This window comes from Euprymna scolopes, chromosome 41, assembly GCF_053919585.1.
Source record: "Euprymna scolopes isolate OS-2025 chromosome 41, ASM5391958v1, whole genome shotgun sequence".
NCBI lineage: Eukaryota > Metazoa > Mollusca > Cephalopoda > Sepiida > Sepiolidae > Euprymna > Euprymna scolopes.
In genome coordinates, this window is record NC_136522.1 from 70,534,722 (window position 1) to 70,555,117 (window position 20,396).

The window sequence follows — 20,396 nt, forward strand, 5'->3', positions numbered from 1 at the left end:
GGGGAATGCCGACGGGGTTACTCAGGCAATTTTTAAAATTGCAGGAGTGCCCCTTCTTTAGGGGAGCCTGCGGGGTTCCCACTTTCCGGCCTTGTGCCACATTTTGCTGATGTGGGCAGCAAATAAATATCTACCCTTCTGACCTTAAGGAGCATTTTTTTTTTTTTTTTTTTTTTTTTTTTTTTGCAAACTTAATAGTAAAACTTTGATATGTATATGTCGAACTTAAAATTTTCAACAACTATTTGAGTTTCTAGTTTGAAAAGACATGAAAAAGGTTGAAAAATTATCAATCCTTGTTTTGAAAACTTTTAAACCAGTTTTTTCGTCATTTTAAAAAAAAAAAAATTTTAATTTTTTTTTTTTTTTAGAAGTTTCTTTATTAGATTTTGATTGATTTTGTTTTTTCAGTCAATGTCGGTGGAATGGGAAGTATGATGTCTCCATATCTGAACTTTGACCCAGCATATATTGGTGGTGTAAGTATATATACATTTTTTTTGCATACTGAAATACTTTCTATTGCCATCAATTGTTCACTAATGCTAATGGGGTAAGGTATTAACCCACAGATTCTCCCCAGCTTATATATCTATGATCATGTTAATGTTGCAGTTTCCATGAATCTACAACATTGAAGCTAATCAGTACTTAGTTTTCTGATTTAAATGCATCAAATCTTTATGTTGTCTTTTCTCCCCCGTTCTAAAAACTCAATCATGTTCAGCAAAGTCAAAAATAAAAACAATTTTTCTCTATAAAGCGATTAAATTAAACACTAAATATTCAAAGATAAGCAACTTAAAGCATAAAATCTTTTCCCAAAATAGTTAAATCCGGAAAGGGTTGATATGCCGTAAAACAAAACAACCAAACCAAACACAGTGAATAAATATTATAAAGAAACCGAAGCATAAAAAACTTTTTCCAAAATTACTGGATTCGGCATTAAATAACCCCAAAATGGTTGATATGTGACCAATTTTGGAATAGAAGGTATTATTAGAAACTCTCTATGAAGCAGTATAAATAGACATGAACTGTGCTTAGGAAACGAACCAGTCTCGTGTTATAGATGGTTCAGACTATTCTGCTTAGCACTAGAAAGATGAAGATAAGCACTGTGGGTATCTTGTGGAATGCTGAGAAAATGTTTGATGGTGGTTAAAAATGGTAACTTTGTACCGAAACGGTACTCGCCGTAGGTGGGTTGAACCAGCTTACTCCAAAGACGGATGTTTCATGGGAGTATGAAATTCACAAGCAGTCACCAGTCGCTTGTATATATCTGTCAGGAAAGATGATGACGTTAGGTTTTTGCAGTTCTTGTAGAGAAGTGTTGACGTACTTCTACATGCAGTGCCTGGAATTCCCAAATTGGTCACCCATCTGGTTCTGACCAGGCTTAATGTTGCTTAACTTTGGTGATCTAACAAGAAATGGTGTGTCGACGTAATTATGCCACATTCAAAATTGTAAAATCATTACAACTAAGAAAAATATAAAGAATCTTAATATGGACGGTAAACAATATTTGTCAAAATGAATTCTTGATTTTATTTTTTTTTCAAATCAGAAATGACAAAAATCATTCTAGGCGCTAAAAATAAAACCACAATTTTTTTTAAATTTTCAAAATTGGCCGTTTCTTTAAATCTGTTCAGAGAAACCAACTGAGCTGAAATTTCCAAAACTGGTCTAACTCCTTGATCTGAAGATTGTGCAAATTTTACCAGAAATAGCGAACCATCAGGACGTCGAATTTGTCAAGAAATCATGTTTACAACTTTTCAGAATTTTGATTATGAAGTTTACAATAAATTATAGAACAAAGTGAATCAATTTCTGAAATTTTTATTTTTTATTTTTTTTTTCTTAATTGCTTCAGACAAGGCATGAAGCTACTTACTGTAAGGAGATAATAAAAAAAATTTCACATAAAAAATTAACCTTTTTTTTTTTTTTTTTTTTTTTTAAACCTCGCCCATGGAATGTGAGAACTAAAGGACAAAATAATGGAAGTGAGAATTATTAGATTGATTAAAGTTAATATTTCCTATTCTCCTCGTTTTGTGCCAAAAATATTTTTTTTCGTCTTTCTAACACATTTAACTCCTTGTCAAGAGATGAGACACAAGGTTGTCCTTTTGTTTTTTTGTTTTTTTTTCTCAAATCTGTTTGGAAAAACCAACGGAGCCAAAATTGTATTAAAAAGTCTAAAAACAATTAGCGGACCTTCAAGACAGACCCTTGTTTAACTCGAACCTTAAACCAAGTTGTGTTTTCCTTCTCATTCCTCCCTGCCTTTTTTTTTTTTTTTATAGGATAACGGGTCTGATTTCATCTTTCCAGAAGGAGCCAGTCGACAAAGGGGCCGGTTAGAACTTGCTTTCTCACAAATTGGTGGTTCTGTATTTGCAGGTTTGTGTGTTTTTTTTTTTCTTTGTTGGTTCTTATACAATAAGGGGCACAAGGGAAAATTGCAGTTCCGAATAAATTAAATGGAAAACTCTTATATATCAGTAAAAATTATCAAGTAGAATTTTAATCTGTTATATAAAGGGCAGTAACTTGCATGTAAAAATCTAAAAATACTAACCAAAGATCCACAAAATTGGTATTTTCTTGATTGGCACTGCCCTGGATGTATCTATACATCTATAAAAATGAAAGTGTTTGTCTGTATACATTTCCCTAGACAATAACTCTGTCAATTTTCAGTCTACAGACTCAAAGTTTGATATACGAGGTAGTGAGAATTGGGAAAATCTTTGTAATTCATTTTCGGACGGAAATTTGGCTTTTAAAGGGTCAAAGTTTAACAATTTGACCTTTGAGAACTCTACCAAACTCCTCCACCAATTTTGGGTCTAAACAATTGAAATTTTAGATATAGGTTCCTTGGACATGGATTTAACTTAATAACTTGATTTGAGCTCAAAACAAATGTTATGTTAGGGGGTCATAATAGGGGCAAAGTTAAAAAAAATTGACCTCTGCGGTCTCTACCAAATTACTCAGACAATTTCTGGTCTAAACATTTGAAATTTTCCATAAAGGGTATTCAGAGATAGGGCAAGCTTTTTAATCAGTTTGGGTTGAAAATTTGAGGTACCATTATATAAATGTATGTTTGCATGTCTGCCTAAAACTTTCAACAGAGGCGACAAATTTTCACAAGATCAGTATCGTTTTGAAGCTCGACCCTTCAGACAACAAATACCGAGAAATCACCTTCAACTAGGCACTTTTATACTGGGAGGGGTCGCTTTCTTCACCAATATTTTCAAAAGTCATCCCCTCTTTTCGATTGTCTAATTTAATTAAAACCTACGTCACTTCTGGTTTGACAGTGGTCGTAACAGCAAAGATGTCGGTTTTTTTCTCATTGTTTTCCTCCTTCGTGGTACGGGTTCGAGCCTGCCTTACTACTGCCACTTTTTTTTTTTTTTAATTTTTTTTTTAAATCTCAACACACACCTCCAAACACCTGGGCAATGCCGAGCACCCATGCTAGTATATATCTAAAAATGAAACAAAATTATTGATTCTTTGGATGTCAAGTGGACCAGGTTTATTCAGGTGGGGGTGGTTTTTCAGCCATTTTCGATATTGTTTATTGTATAGAAACTTGAAAGAGGAGTGTGAGACTGGGAAGGAGGAAAGAAAAATAGAGAAAAAGATGGATGAAGGACAGACAGAGAGATGGAAGTTTTAATACAAAAATCTTGCTCACACTTTTAAACCTTCTATTTGAGATTTTTTTTTTTATTATGGTTTCAGGTAATGCTGAAGTGACTCTGCAAGTTAAGAAATAAAAATCAGTTTTATTGGATCTTGTGCATCTGTTATTGATAAGTGAGAAAATATGAAAACTGATTTTTATTTTTAATTAAACTTGAAAAAAATGCTAGAGATGACATGTCTCATTTTACGTTAAATTTTTATAGAAAGTGATCCCCCATGCTAAGATGTTAATTTTTTTTTTTTTTTTTAATTTCTTTCATATTATTTATAAAGACTGCTTAAACGTATGAGGCCACAAAAAAGCAGGTCTTAATTTTTTTTTTTTTTTCTTTTTTTTTTTTTTAAGGGTTAAACAATGCTGGGTCTCGTAAAAATTGATCATTTTGAATTTAAGATATTAAATAAATTATAAAGAAATCTGTTTCGCAGGCAATTTTTTTTTTTTTTTCTTTACATAGGCATCAGCACTTATAAAGGCCAAGAGGCCACTCGAGGATAAGGGTTAAAGAGTGTACAGTAAAAATTGAACAATATAGTAACCGTTAGTAATGGAAATTCGATAAATTTGTTAACTTATATGGAACGGCTCATGCAAAAACTTGTTTACGTTAGACTTGAAGACAACCATATTGTAGTCAGCTGGAAAGCAGAAAAACGGAAGACAATTCCATAGGCGTGCAGTTCTAAGAAAAAAGCTTTGTTCATGGAATCTACGTTTAGGTGTAGGCACAGATAAAGAGTAGGGGAAACTAGTGATAGTGTTTTCTGCTAGACTGATGTTTCTTGTAAAAGTTTGGCGAGAGGGGACCATAGAATGGAGCTCGGCTGAGCACCTGCCATGAAAATAACGATAAAGCAGAGACCAACTCGCAACATCTCTTCCGTGAGAAGGACATCTCCCCACAAGGCTATGAAGTTTATTTTGAACCTTATCAAGGCAGGACGAGTCCTTTCTAGCAGCTCCTGCCCAGATGTGGCAACAGTACTCCATCCTTGGACGTATCTGGCTCTTATATAGATAGAGAATTGCATCAGCAGTGATCTATTTACTGGATCGATAGAAGGATCCCACAATTTTTCCAGCGCCCTTGGCAACGGATTTAATGTATGTGTTCCATTTAAGATCAGAATTAAAGGTCAAGCCCAGAAGCTTGTCAAAACATGAGGCCACCCCAAGACGAGAGTTATTCATTTCAATTATGCCACTTGCTATGGTATAATTATTATGATAAATCCTGGGCAACACTGATTAAATTTTATAAAAAAAAAAAAAAAAAAATAGCAGATAATGTATAGGATGATGGATTTTGCTCACATGGATAATTGGCCCTGTGTCTGACTAACTCTGCCCTCGTGGGGATGCAAGTAAATGAGGACATTAATTTTAATTATTTTTCTCTAACAAATAAAAAAGGTTACTTAAAAATTAAGAAGTGAAAAAAAAAATTTCCTCTTAAATAAAAATAACCCAGCTTAAAAGAATATTTCGGAATGAAAACGAATCTATTACAGAAAATATTTAATAACATGCTCCGTTTAAAACAATTTTTCAATTAAGCTATAACAGTTATTTCCCCTTTGGATTTCTGGTTTGAAAATAAGTTTCAGATTTCAGATAAAACAAGTTAAATCAAATATAAATTGAAATTTAAATAAACTAAATAATTAAAAAAAATTTAATTAGTACAGTTGAAACGAAGCTATTATGTTGAATAAGTAATATCATATTGCTAATTTTTTAAATAAATTTAATGCTAATGACCATAACTCAATCAATGTACATGTGGTTTGGAGAATGCTATATATAGAAATTATGTATAAAATATGTTTCTGTTGACAGAAGTATCCTATCATGGGCGTTATTATTTTTAACCAGGAGAGGTGTACACGCATAGCCTTTCTATTTCTTTGGTCGTTGGGAGTTGTACACACAGAAAAACACATGAACACTAATATATATATATATATATATATATATATATATATATATATATATATATAGTTTCTCCCCAAACAAGGCACAGTGCCACTTTGATGTAGGTGGCTACTATCAGGGGCATAAGTTGCAGGGATATTATGCAGAGAGTTGAGTAGCAAGATGTTTGTTCACGTTACACTTTAACTTCTGCATGTCAGTACAATTGGGGAAGCAGGAACCTGGAAGGGATTTCCAAAGTCTAGCGGTTCTGGCGAAGAAACTATTCTCACTGCTGATGCTATTCTCTATCTATATAAGAGCCAGGTACGTCCAAGGATAGAATACTGTTGCCACATCTGGGCAGGAGCTGCTAGAAAGGACTTGTCCTGCCTTGATAGAGTTCAAAATAGACTTCGTAGCCTCGTAGGAGATGTCCTTTTCTCCTCCTTGCAACCTCTATCTCACAGAAGAGATGTTGCGAGTTTGTCTCTGATGTATCGTTATTTTCATGGAAAGTGTTCAACTGAGCTTCAATCTATGGTCCCCCCTCGCCAAACTTTCACAAGAAACACTCGTCTAGCTGTAAACACTATAATTCCCCCCACTCTTTATCTGTGCCTAAATCTAAATGTAGATTCCATGAACAAAGCTTCTTTCTTAGAACTGCACGCCTGTGGAATTGTCTTCCGTTTTCCTGCTTTCCGGCTGACTACAATATGGTTGTCTTCAAGTCTAAAGTAAATAAGTTCTTGATGAGCCGTTCCATATAAGTTATCAAATTTACCAAATTTTCATTACTAATGATTACTATATTGTCCAATTTCTACTGTACACTCTTTAACCCTTATCCTTGAGTGGCCTCTGGGCCTTGATAATGTGGTGATGCCTATGTAAAAAAAAAAAAAAAAAAAAAAAAAAAAAAAAAAATAGAAGGCTTTCTTACATCTAGGGATTTCTACTGTAGGGATGGGACTTTGCTGTTTGTCAGGAGAATTTACATTGAGGGAGTGAGTGCTTGTAGTTCGTCAGAGCATCGGCGATTAAAATAATTGTAAAACGTGTAGTACTTACCAACAAAACAAACGCCCATGTGTTTGTGCCTTGTATAGGCATGCGCGACAACAAAACTTGGGTTTTTATAAGCGGAAGTCTCGAGGTTGTCAGGAATCTGCATGCGCAAGAGGGATTGAGATAGTGGTATAAAAGGCAGGTCGAGTGAGAAGGTTGTTGTTGTCATTGGACGTTACAGTGACGCGTGCGTTAGCAGGTGATTAAGAGGCTGTTTTTTTTTTTTGTGTGTCAAGTCGCGCACCTCGGTGAAGATCATATAAGTCGTGCACCTCGGAGGAATGAATGCAACATTTCGTTGGTGGGACAGCGGTTGAAGCTTAGATGACACTTCAGGACCTATCAGGTTGGCAACTGTCTTTTGAACCCTGTCCAGGAGTGAGAGATTAGTTGCAGATGCACCAACACAAATGTGACAACAATACTCCATACATGGGTGAATGGTGGCCTTATAGAGGTACAGAATACTTTCAGGCGTAAGTAACTTTCTAGCATGATAGAGAGAGCTCACCACCTTTGCAGCAGCCTTGGCAATGCTCTCGATGTATCTGTTCCAACTTCTGTGAACGTGAAGCTGAGGCGTTTGAACAAAGTACTTTCAGGTATCTTTTAGCCACAGCTATTGGTGATTGAGAAGGTTTCTTGTAATAACGAGCTTAGTCTTGGCAGCATTGAACATTACTATCCATTTCAACCCATTCCGCTACTACAGGTCTTCCTCTAGGGTTTCTGCTATTGCCTTGGATATGTGTTCATTCGTTTTCTCCTTGTGTCTCTTATATATACAGATACGCACATGGTTGTCTTTCTAATCTCATCTTTCGAATTCCGTTTTCCCCGTGCTTCTAAAAAGTGGATTACTACTAAACTACCCATTCGTGCTTAGACGGCGCCACCCACTGGACTGACAATACACACTCTCTACTTCGACCAACAAACTCTGCCAAACGACATCATGGCACGTAAGAAAAAAAAAAAAATAAATACATTGTATTGTTTTAAAAAGAAAATTCCTGATGAAGGCTTATAAGCCGAAAATTTGAAACTTTAAACAAATATTTTGTTTATTTAAAAAAATACAGATGGTTGTCTTTCTAATCTCATATTTCGAATTCCGTTTTCCCCGTGCTTCTAAAAAGTGGATTATTACCAAACTATATATATATATATATATATATATATATATATATATATATATATAAAAAATTTTGTTTTGAAAACTTGAATTTTGTCTTGAGAAAGCCTTGAAAATCTGTACGAACCCTGTCTTAACTATTGTCACTTCTCTACAAAAAAAAAATGGGGTGGCAAAAACTTAGTTTTTAGTAGTGCTCTGGAGGCATCCTTAATTTTATTTGGCACTTATAGTAGTCTTATTTTTTTCACTTTTTATATAAAAAAAGAAAATCTTCGTTTCTGGAGGGGGAGGAGCTTAACACTATTTAACGTCTTCTATTTAATTTTTATGGCCCCGGGCAATGCTGGGTAGCCCTGCTAGTGTTTCATATAAGATTGAGAATTAAGTCTCATACACGTATTCCCCTATCATATTCCCCTATCATATGCATATGCCTGAAGTCTTTGATCGGTGGTATCTTTGATGCATTCTTGGGATTCAAGTCTCTGACCATGTCCCAAATACCAGAATCAACATGCGATCTAAGTTTCGTAAGCTTGAAGAAGTAACAGGAGGCTCTGATGGTTTGGTCATGTTCATCATCATCATCATCCACTAACTGGCTTGATTTAAAGAACACTAATACTGCTACCAGTATGGCACAAGAACAGTGATCAACTGAAGACGCAACTCACAACGGTCAAAGCTGATTTGAAAGCTATGAGTGGCACTCGCATCTTCAGAGCGCAACGATGGAATCTCGAATGACTAAGATGTTGAGAAGTCGGCAGCAGATAGATCTGAATAAACTGTTTTGAATTCAGTTGGAGCCGTCTCAACCCATCCTGCGTAAATGCCTTCACAAGTACAAATGAAGTGACGGGCCTCATATTTCCCACTTGGTTCGGTCGTTTGCATGGTTTTCCCAATTGAAGGTGCTTTCCCTATTTTTAATTTTCTGTTGATCTTTAAGCCTTCTCTCGTTCTTTTACATTGTTCCGAATATGTTGCAGTATAAAAACGAACTAAATAAAAAGCACGTCATACACCCCCACCCTCCAAAGAAAAGTTAAAAAAAACAAAACATTTGAAGCTTAGAACTAATGTTATAGCTATTGCTTATGCCCGTCCTAAGATAGGTATTCTACTAGTATATATATATATATTTTTAGTTATGATCCTGAATTATCCCATTATTAAAAAACAAAAATAAAGAATAAGCTGTATAATATACCTGCCATGATGAAATGAAAATATCATATTCCAAAATTTGGCCCATCTACACTATTGGGACGAAATTTTGTAGTCGATAAATGAAGTTTTCAGGTAAAAAAAACTGATTTTTTTTTTTTTTTTTTTTTTTTTTGTCCATTCTAATAAATTACAATGGAAGCTTCCAAATTATGCAGTCGAAATTACCTGAATATTATTGAATTATTAAAAAAAAAACTTTAATCGTGTTAGCAGGTGAGAAATTGCTGCCATCTTGTTTAAATCAAAACGGAAAATTACCTCCCTTTTGAATTCTCCTGTGTCTTACGATCGTTTTCATCAAATTCTATTTTTATTTTCGTTAATAATTGATTTTTCATAAGTTTTTTTTTTTTTTAATATAATCATCTTTAGAATAAATATACGAGGAATACGTAGATACCATTGTTTTCATGTGAAATTCAGTTTTATGATTTTGAAATTTCCTCCCAATTGTGTAGAAGCGTCCAAAATTTATATGAATTGAGTAAGTTTTAATTTTAAATAAAAAGCGCAGATTTTATGAGTATCTGATGAGTGATTGTCCCTATTTACAATGTCTCCCCACGGGACAGTTAGACACCAGGGTCGTTTTTTAATGTGGAGAAAAGGAACAAAAATAAAAATTGTGTCAGTTGTGAAGGATTTCTCCTCCACTGACAGAGAACAAGAAATTGAAGTGCAGCATCTGAAGAACAGATACTACACTGAGGTATTTATGATGAGTGATTGTCAACCATTATTTTTAATACCAAGGGAGGTAACTCAACAATAATTCAAACTTACTAGATTTATGGTGTAATGCCTATGAATTCCTATTAATTGCTTAAAAATGATTTTCTTTATAAAACAAATCAAACTGATCTATGATGTAACTTTTTTTTTTTTTTTTTTTTTTTCAAGGTGCGGCTGTTGGGGGTTTAAATGGTTTATATTCTGGCTATCGAGACACCAGTTCAGCTGCATTAACGGGAGCTGTACGACGGACACAGTAAGTAGGCTTTATTTTGTGTCTTTTTTTTTTAATTTTTTTTTTTTTTTATAAACAAAAATGAATATTTTAAAAATGAAAGTCTAGATTTTAATATTTTTCATTCTTCAGAGAGGTGAGACCTATGTAAAAAGTGTAATTCTGATATTTTATGAACTAATGCCAAAGTCGAATTGGTTGATGAACCAATAATAGTCTTATTTTTTCTTAACAAAAAAAAACAAATACAGAAATAATTTAAAAAATAGACAAAAGATTATGCAACATCCAAATGTTTGAATTGAAGTGATAAGAAATTTAAAAAAAAAAAAAAGTCCTGAAAAGGCAAATTCGCTATAAAACTAGAAATTCTGATTTGCTTTGTGACGTTAAAAGAAGATTCGGTTCTTCGGATGGAAATCATTTTTGATGGTGAAAACAAAATGAGAATAGAATTAAATTAGGGTAAATCGAAATTGATAATGGTGTAGCGCTGTCGAAAGTGGTGACAAGGCAAATCAGTTCCTTTTGCGCTTTTTTTTTTTTTTCTCGTGCTTATATCTCTTTTATTACATTGTTCGAATTTTTCTTTTTCATTTAATAATCATTGAAAAGTTTTTTTCGATTTTATTTTAGTTAAGAATTATTGAAATCAGTTTTTTTTTTTTTTTAATTATTGAAAAGTTTTTTTTTTTTTAATTATTGAAAAGTTTTGTTTTTTTTAATTATTGAAAAGTTTTGTTTTTTTTAATTATTGAAAAGTTTTTTTTTTTTTTAATTATTGAAAAGTTTTTTTTTTAATTATTGAAAAGTTTTTTTTTTTTAATTATTGAAATCAGTTTTTTTTTTTTTTTAATTATTGAAAACACTTAAAATCTGGGACTATTATGTATTGCATACACTTTTTATGATGTTTGAAATTTTGTCATTTTGATTTCAATAATTTTATTTTTATACTTTCATAAATAAATAACTTATGTTTGTGAAATTAAAAAAAATTAAAAAATTTCAAATAAAAAAAAAGCATTTTTTATTTTATTGAAAGTGCAAATAAAAACCAATTATTTTTTTATCTTTTTTATAGTTTTGTTCATTTTTATTGTATACTTTTCAATAATGTCCTTTTCTTATATTTTATTTAAATAATTAGCTTCATAATAGAAATACTGAAACTCACTAAAAGTGAGGGAACTGATTTGCCTCGTCACCGTTTCTGATTGCACTATGCCAAAAGTTCAGAAGTATGTTAGCTGACTATAACCATTTTTTTTTTCCTGCAAACTGGAAAAGGTGTAATTCTTCTTATTAATTTTTTTATTTATTTTTTTTTTTTAAGGAATATTAGATTTCTGCCAAATCAATGGAACCTTGCATTATTTTCCTCCATTGAATAATTTTATTTTACTTTCTCTCAAAAATGTTATATTCTAAAAATCATGTACATTCTTACCCCTTTTACCAGAAGCATTGCTCACAAAGTGTGAGAACTAAAGGACTAAATTAGGGAAGCAAAATTTTGCGGAGGTTGGTGAAAGTGAACTTGCTATGAATGCAGGTGTCGACATATCTTCTGCAAGGCATGAATAATTAAGATTGTGCACGAAAATGTGTGCAGATGAATGATAGAAAGTAGTAATAGTATTGCAGTCGACTTGCCGTAGAAATTTAATTTACAAGCGGACCACGTATAGAATGATGCAAATTACATCTATCAGGTTTAGTCTGATGTTACTTGCGTTTGCGTGTCGCGAGTACCATGGACAGAAGTAATATATCTCCATCTTCATTAATTCGGATTCAAAGTCCTTCCTTCCAAAGCGCCCGTCTTTTTCCATTCTTGTGTCTTCATGAGAACTCTCATAACATAATGAAAAGGTAACTCTGCCTGAAGCAGTTAATTCCCTTAGATCATGAGTCCTAACAAAACTCAACATTCACTTTCCACTTTGCATACGAATAGTACTTCATTGTATATTGTAAGTAAATACAATTTAGATACAAAATTTTATTTACAAAAAGAAACAACACATAAAATAATACAAATTAGTCTTTGTCCGATATTACTTGGGTTTGTCTGTCACAACTATCACAGACAAAGAATATATCTTCATCTTCATTTATCCGGATTCAGAGTCTTTGCTTTGATAGTGCCTACCACCATCTATTTTGTGCCATTCTCATGTCTCCACACAGAAACTCGCAAAATTAAAAGGTAAATCTACTTGACATAGTACGTATAGATATTACTTCCCTGTATATTGTACGTAAGTACAATTTAAATATGAAAATGTCTAACGAAATGGGAAATTCATGACATATTTGAAATTAAGACTTTACAAAGCATTGATTGTTTCTTTTGCTGTATATGAAACACTAGCCGGGGTGCCCGATGTTGCCCAGGTGTTTGTAAGTGTGTGTTGAACAAAAATAAAAAAATAATTGTAGTAGGCTGGCAGGCTCAAACCAGAAAACATGTAAAAGAAAGTGGAGGTGTGTGTAAGGGTGTCGGTTGAGCCAAAAAAAAAGGGAAAATTGCAAGCGCAAAAAAAAAAAAAGTGGTAGTAGGCAGGCAGGCTCGAAACCATACTGCGAAGGAGGAAAAGTGAAAAAAAAAAAAAAAATGTGACATGTAAGCTGTTGCACCCATCACCAAACCGGAAGTGACGTAGGTTTAAATTAAGGCTAGACAATCAAAAAGAGGCGACGACTTTCAAAAATATCAGCGAAAAAAAGTGACCCCTCTCTGTAGAAAAGTACCCAGTTGACGGTGAAGGGATTAATGTTTTTGGCCAATTTTTCGATATTTGTCGCCCGAAGGTTCGAGTTTTAAAATAATATCGATCTCATGAAATTAAGTCGTTTGTGTCGAAAGGTTTTGTGAGACATACATGCATACATTTAAACAGACAGGTGATATTTATATTATAGACTAGCAGGGGAGTACCCGGCGTTGCCCAGGTGTTTGTAGGTGTGTTGAGAGAAAAAAAAAGTTGTAATAGGCAGGTAGGCTCGAACCACGATAGCCACGAAGGCCAACTAATCGCTGTTATTGCAAATCAGTTTCGGGTTTTATATGAAAAAGCCAAATAAACACATGAAGAGGAAGAAATAGTGTGTAAAAGTCGCTCAAATAGACGTCCTTTCGTAAATCGGACGTATGATCTAGGGAGTATATAAAAAGTTCTAAGAAACAGTGCCCCTCCCTCTCCACACACACACACACACACACACACACACACACACACACACACATTTTTGCTTTTATATTATTGACTAGCGAGGGGTACCCGGCATTGCCCGGGTGTTTGGAGGTGTGTGTGGAAATTCCGGGAGTAAGGGGGGGGGGGCGAGGTTAAAAAAAAAAGTATGAGGATCAAACCCGAACCGTTGAGGCAAAGTTGTAAATTAAAGTGTGAACAAAAAAAAAAAAGTGCGACGTTAACCATTGCCCCACCGCGAGATGCTAACGGAAACACGTTTGAATTTATTTAATTACTTGGATTTGGCAGGTGCCCGTTTTAATGAGTTAATGAGGTCAAGTTTGACTGCTGGATAGTATTTTATTTACTGCGGAACACTTTCTTTTTTAATTTTTATTTTCCCAAGATGTTATAGGAAAAAGACTAACCCACATGCGGCGAGCGACAAATGTTGAATATTTATCTTCCCGAAATCGAGCAAATTAAATAGACAGGCGAGCTTCGTTGTTAACTGTGAGATATTATGATTTATATGTGATATAAAAAAGTTTTAAAAAGTTGTGAACCGACCGACCGCTTCTCTGAAAAAAAGCCTTTTGTAGACATACAGAAAAAGCGAACACACATACATACATTTTCGCTTTTATATATATAGATGGTACACCTTTAAGTGTTGTTACCTCAAGTAACGGTACGGAGCTTGACACTCCACCAGACCAGATGAATTCTTGTCTTAGAATCCGATAAGACCAAGAAATCATGAGGAATATATACTATATTAAAAATGGTCAGTTGGGGAGGGGAAGATTATGTTCTTAACATTTTTACTAGCTCGTTTGAATGGTAAATGAGAATTTGAATGGAATATTCGAATATCTGTCTCCCATATTGAGATCAAGTGTTTGTCTAAAGAAAGGGGGGGGGGCCCCTTGATTTCTGGGAACTTCGACTGCAATAAAATAAAACGGTGTAATGTTTTGCTTATTGAGATTTGCCACATTTCTGTTATTCCGTTTAATTTTGATTGTCGTTTTGTAGAATGTTGAATTATATTACGAAACAAGGAGCATCTTCGGGTCAGTCGTTAGGTGTCATCGGTGAGTATATTTTCTTATTCTTTTCTTTTTTTTTTTCTTTGTGCTTTTTGCAATGTGAATTTTGTTGATGCAACCTAACATCATCTGGAAATCATCTATGACCCCCCCTCCCCCCGCCAAACTTTCATGAGAAACACTCGTCTAGCTGAAACCACTATCAATAATTTCCCCCACTCTTTATCTGAACCTAAACAGATTCCATGAAAAAAGCTTCTTTATTAGAACTGCCTTCTGCTTGCTTGCTTTCCAGCTGACTGCAATATAGTCGTCTTCAAGTCCAACATAAACAAATTTTCAAGCTGTTCTCCTTAAGTAATCCAATTTACCAAATTTTCGCTACTAATGATTACTAAGATATTATCCCATTGACTACTGTCTGTTAACTCTTTAATCCTTATCCTTGAGTGGCCTCTAGGTCTTGATTCTGTAGAAATATATATATATATATATATGAAAATAATGGAAATAGTATTCCGACAAAATAGAGAAAATAAAAAAGGAACAAACCGTATTATGTGTTCACCAACGTTTCGTCTTTATTTCGAGACTTCCTCTGGGTGAATGAGATTTTCTTAATCTCATTCACCCAGAGGAAGTCTCGAAATAAAGACAAAACGTTGGTGAACACATAATACGGTTTGTTCCTTTTTTATTTTCTCTCTCTCTCTCTCTCTCTCTCTCTCTCTCTCTCTCTCTCTCTCTCTCTCTCTCTCTCTATCTATATATATATCTATATATATATATATATCTATATATATATATATATCTATCTATATATATCTATATATATATATATCTATATATATATCTCAATCCTTATTTAAGAAGCTCAATGTACTTACAGAGCAATATAGAGAATAAATGACAAGTTGAATTCAATATGGTGTAATAGAAACATAAAAAAGGTATTTGCAGCTTCTCTTCCAATTTTCGGATTTTAATCATGTCAAATCAGATTTCATTTCCTTTTGACGGATTGATTGTTTGCTATTTCTTCTGATGAGTTAAGGGCATAATAGATTCACTGATTGAAATAATAATTAAGTGATTGATTTTGCGCTACGAAACAGATATTGTCGAGAATTGTAAATGTCAACTGAATTAAAGGAATAAATTATAAGATGGTCAACATCATGAATTTTGGAATATAACTTTTTGTCATTTATTCTCTCTCTCTCTCCCTCTGTAAGAAAAATCTGTCATATTTGCTCATCAGACACAATCATATTGACACTCCGGTTCTCATCAAAGTTAAGCAACATCGAGTCTGGCTAGAACCAGATGGGTAACTATTTGATAACCCTGGCGAAGCATCAAATATTCAGCTACGGACAAGATTTGAATTGCACTACAAACTTGTGTAGTGAGTTCACGGCCGCATGTTACATTGTTTATGTACTTGTGAGGAGACGAAAATATCATATTCCAAAAATCGCATTAATTGATCAAGTAGTTTTATTTTTATAAAGAAAATAAAATTTTATGAGTTTTATCTCTGCTTTGTCAGTAATTTCATGGTAGATGCTTGACTGAGCTTCAATGTATAGTCCTCCCTCTTCCACCTGCAAAACATTCTCAACAAATACTCGTCTAGCTACAAAACCTGTCAGAATTTCCTTTACTCTCTATCTAAATAGAACACAATACCACAGGGCTGCTTCTCTGCTGACTATTTTTTTCAAATCTAATGTAAATAAGTTTTACCCAAATTCCACCATTACTGATCATCAAGGTGTTATCTCACAGTCTACCTGACACTCATTAACTCTTATCCTCGAGTAGCCTTTGGGCCATGATAAACAGTAACCCCCCCCAGTGTAAAAAGAAAAGCAAAATATTAAATATAACCGAATTATGCCTTTTATTTTTTTGATTTTTCCAATGATCTTTATATATATATGTGCGTATGTGTGTGTGTGTGTGTGTGTGTGTAAGTATTCTGGAAACTAAAAACAAATGAATGAATAAAAAAATTAAAACAAATGCGAATAAATTAAAAAAAAAAATAAAGTAATAAATAAAAATAACACTTGTCAAAAGGAAATTAAAGTCACCACCAATAAAAGATATACAATCATAAAAACAGCCCAAGAATATGGGAAATTTTAAATCAAGAGCAATAAATAACCACCAAGCTAAAAGAATCTCCTAACACCCCCAACTAATAATGGCAGCTTAAACACAGGAAATAGCATCCCCCTGTTTCTCCCCACCACACCTCCGGAAAAAACCCCCCTTCTGCTCACATTCACAAAGTATACACCCCAATTTTTCCCCCCAGAAAGTAGACCGCACCCAAATATCTTATAAAAACCAATGTGGTTTTGACACCTGTTTCAATATCAATTTTTCTTTTGGTCTGATGAAGTGTTGTCACTGGACTGACTCTACTGAAACATGTATGCACATATGTAACCAATAATGTTTGTATAATAAACACACACACACACACACACACACACACACACACACACACACACTAGAACTATGTCCAGCATTGCCCACTTGAAAAATCTGCTTAATATGATTGATGCAAAATATGTATTATTATGGAGCTAATTCTCTATTGATTATTATATTGTGCCCAATATATAATAATGATTTCGGAAGTTTAAAAGAAATGACCTGGGTGCCATCAGCTGGAATCGAAACCAAAATATTTAGCTTTCTATTGATATTCACTACCACATGCATATCAAGCTTGAGAAATTAATGAAGTTGAACATAAATGTATATTTGCGCATGCGTAAATCATTTTGACTCCTTCAGAACATTCACCCTATAAGGCCACCATTCGCCCATATATGGAGTATTTCTGTCACATTTGGGCCGGTGCATCTGCTGCTAGTCTCTTGCTCCTAGACAAGGTTCAAAAGAGTCGCCAATCTGATAGGCCCTGAACTGGCATCTAAGCTTCAGCCTTTATCCCATCGACGAAACGTTGCATCCCTCTGCCTGTTCTACAAGTATTTTAATGGTGAATGCTCTGATGAACTGCAGAGACTTGTGCCCCCACGACGTAGACACCCTCGACAAACTCGACAGGCAGCTAAATCCCACCCCCACACAGTAGAGATCCCTAGATGTAAAAGATCTTTCTACTGCAGTAGTTTCTTCCCCAGAACCGCTAGACTCTGGAATTCTATTCCAGGTCCCTGCTTCCTCAACTGTACTGACATGCAGAAGTTCCAAGTGTAACGTGAACCGACATCTTGCTGCCCAAATCCCAACATAGTGCCCCAGTAGTTGTTGCCCCTGATAGTAGCCCCCTACACCAAAGTGGCAATGTGCCTTGTTTGGGGTGAAAATGTAATAAAAAAAAAAGAAAGAACAATTTGTCGGCTAAAAAACAAATGGATTTGATCCACAGGTATAAATCTCTATATATAAAAATGGAACGTGTGGTTTATTCAAAATTGATAAACTAGAAATGTACAATCCCGTTTTCTGTGAAATTTTATAGCAGTGAATCTTTATCATCGAACTGTGTTTTTAAATATAAAAAGTAAATATTACCTTATTAAAAAAAAAAAACAACTTTTATTCGTCTGCGAAAATTTCCGATTTCAGCCGATTAGCAGAAATACTTCTGGTTTACCATTTTGAAATAACGAAAAATAAGGATTCTGACTATAACACACTTTTTTAAAAAAAATTGTTAAAATAGCAACACAGAAATTAATATTAAATAAAATAAAAATATTTTTCTTAATGCGGAACTATTTTCGCCATTTTATTTCCGGTAGAAATGCGTGGTCCACGAGCTGATGACTTCCGAATTACAATATTTCATTATCTGTTTAATCGATAAGTACAAAAAATATTCCCTATTTTTTTTAATTTAAATTCATTGTGGCGGCCTTCATGATAAAATTATACCATTTTGAAATGACGAAAGATAATGATTCTGACTACACGTGCATATAAAAAAAACAACTTTTTTTTTAACAATCATTAAAAGCGTAAAACACATTGATACATTTAAGAAATAAAGCATAAGTAAAAGTTTTTTTATTTTTTGATACAACTTATTTTAACAAATTTCAAAGTACACTTTTTTTTCCAAGATGTTTTTATGAATGCTTTTCCTTCATTAAAACTGTGGTACACGTTAGCGTTGTGCTTTAAACTAACAATTGTTGTTGCATTTAAGAAATAAGGCATAAGTAAAAAATGTTTTTTTTATTCTAACAAACTAGAAAGTAAGTACGCTTCCCCCCCCCCCCCCGAGTTGTTTTTATATAAGAAAATATGAATGCTTTTCCTTTATTAAAACCGTGGTAGCGTTGTGCTTTAAACTAACAATTTATTTAAAAAAAAAAAAATTTTTACTTTAGTTCCCCCTCCACAATTTTTAACATAGGTGGGTATGCATTGTTTATTCTGAAAGCCGTTCTTAACATGGGAAGGATGGGGGTATTTATTCCAAAAGCCGTTTTTTACATGTGAAGATTAGGGGTGTTTATTCTGAAAGCCATTCTTAACATGGGAATAGGGTGTTTATTCCTAAAGCTGTTCTTAAGATGGGGAGATTGTCGGTTTTCATTCCAAAAGCCGTTCTTAATATTGGGAGGTTGAGGTGATTATTCATGGCCACCAGTGAATTATAGTGCATAGCACAGGTCTTTATATCTCGAAAACTACTTGCCTCTGCAAATTGTAAATATGCATTTCGTATTCAGCATTGTTGAAAACCTTTAAGTAATTTCAAAACAAATTGTGGAGGGGGACCTAATGTAACAAAATACCAAAAAAAAAAAACCCCAAAAAACAGACACTGAAATTTACGTTCATTAAAAGCGTAAAACAGAAATTGTTATATTTAAGAAATAAAGCATAAGTAAAAAAATTTTTTTTTTTTTTTCGATAAAACTTATTCTAAAAAAACTTGCAAGAACTTTTTTTTTTTTTTTTTTTTTTTTTTTTTTCGGAGTTGTTTTTATATAAGAAAATATGAATGCTTTTCCTTTATAAAAAACCGTTGTACACAATAGCGTTGTGCTTTAAACTAGCAATTTATTTAAAAAAAAAAAAAAAGGTTAAATTTTTACTTTAGGTCCACCTCCACAATTTTTAACATGGGTGGGTAGGCGTTATTTATTCTGAAAGCCGTTCTTATTGGGAGATCGGGGGTGTTTATTCATAGCCGCCAGTGAATTATAGTGCATAGCACGGGTCTTTATATCTCGAAAACTACTACTTTCCTCTGCAAACTGTAAATAAGATTTTCTTATTCAGCATCGTGGAAAACGTTTAAAAGTAGTAATTTTAAAACATTTGTCTTTTTCAAATACATCGATAAACACTGTATGCTTTTCCGAGCTGATTAAACCTTATACATTAAATAAAAACAAACAAATTATCCAGTTATGTAAAAATGTAACTTACCTTACCTTTGCTGACATTTATTTGTTTTTGGACAACTTTTCGAATCTGTGTATAGTACCCCCACCCCCCACGCATCAAAATATTAATTGAAAAGTAAGATTTTTGATTATAAAAAAAAACACAAAAAAAAAAAATCGATTAACCATTCCAACATTTTAGCAACATTCGGCTTAATCCATTGGCTGCTGGTCTAGCCCAAGCCATGATTGATGGAAGCTCCTGAGGATCCTGGTCAGATTCTGCAAGAGTACCGTTTCTTTTTTCCTTTTCTTTTTTTTCCTTTTCTTTTTTTTTCCTTTTCTTTTTTTTCCTTTTCTTTTTTTTTCCTTTTCTTTTTTTTTCCTTTTCTTTTTTTTCCTTTTCTTTTTTTTTCCTTTTCTTTTTTTTTTACTTTTCTTTTTTTTTACTTTTCTTTTTTTTTTACTTTTCTTTTTTTTTTACTTTTCTTTTTTTTTACTTTTCTTTTTTTTCCTTTTCTTTTTTTTCCTTTTCTTTTTTTTCCTTTTCTTTTTTTTCCTTTTCTTTTTTTTCCTTTTCTTTTTTTTCCTTTTCTTTTTTTTCCTTTTCTTTTCCTTTTCTTTTCCTTTTCTTTTCCTTTTCTTTTCCTTTTCTTTTCCTTTTTTTCCTTTTTTTTTTCCTT

At 33.4% G+C, this 20,396-nt stretch overlaps 1 protein-coding gene across 1 annotated transcript in view; it reads left to right on the forward strand.

The window, feature by feature from the left end:
• Positions 1–20,396, forward strand: part of LOC145266614 (mitochondrial import inner membrane translocase subunit Tim23-like) — a 33,522-nt gene that overhangs the window by 9,327 nt on the left and 3,799 nt on the right. The window contains exons 2-5 of the mRNA XM_080122518.1: positions 412–479; positions 2,325–2,421; positions 10,005–10,092; positions 14,310–14,368. Of these exons, the coding sequence (XP_079978644.1) occupies positions 412–479; positions 2,325–2,421; positions 10,005–10,092; positions 14,310–14,368 (312 nt within the window). The remainder of the gene's footprint in view (positions 1–411; positions 480–2,324; positions 2,422–10,004; positions 10,093–14,309; positions 14,369–20,396) is intronic.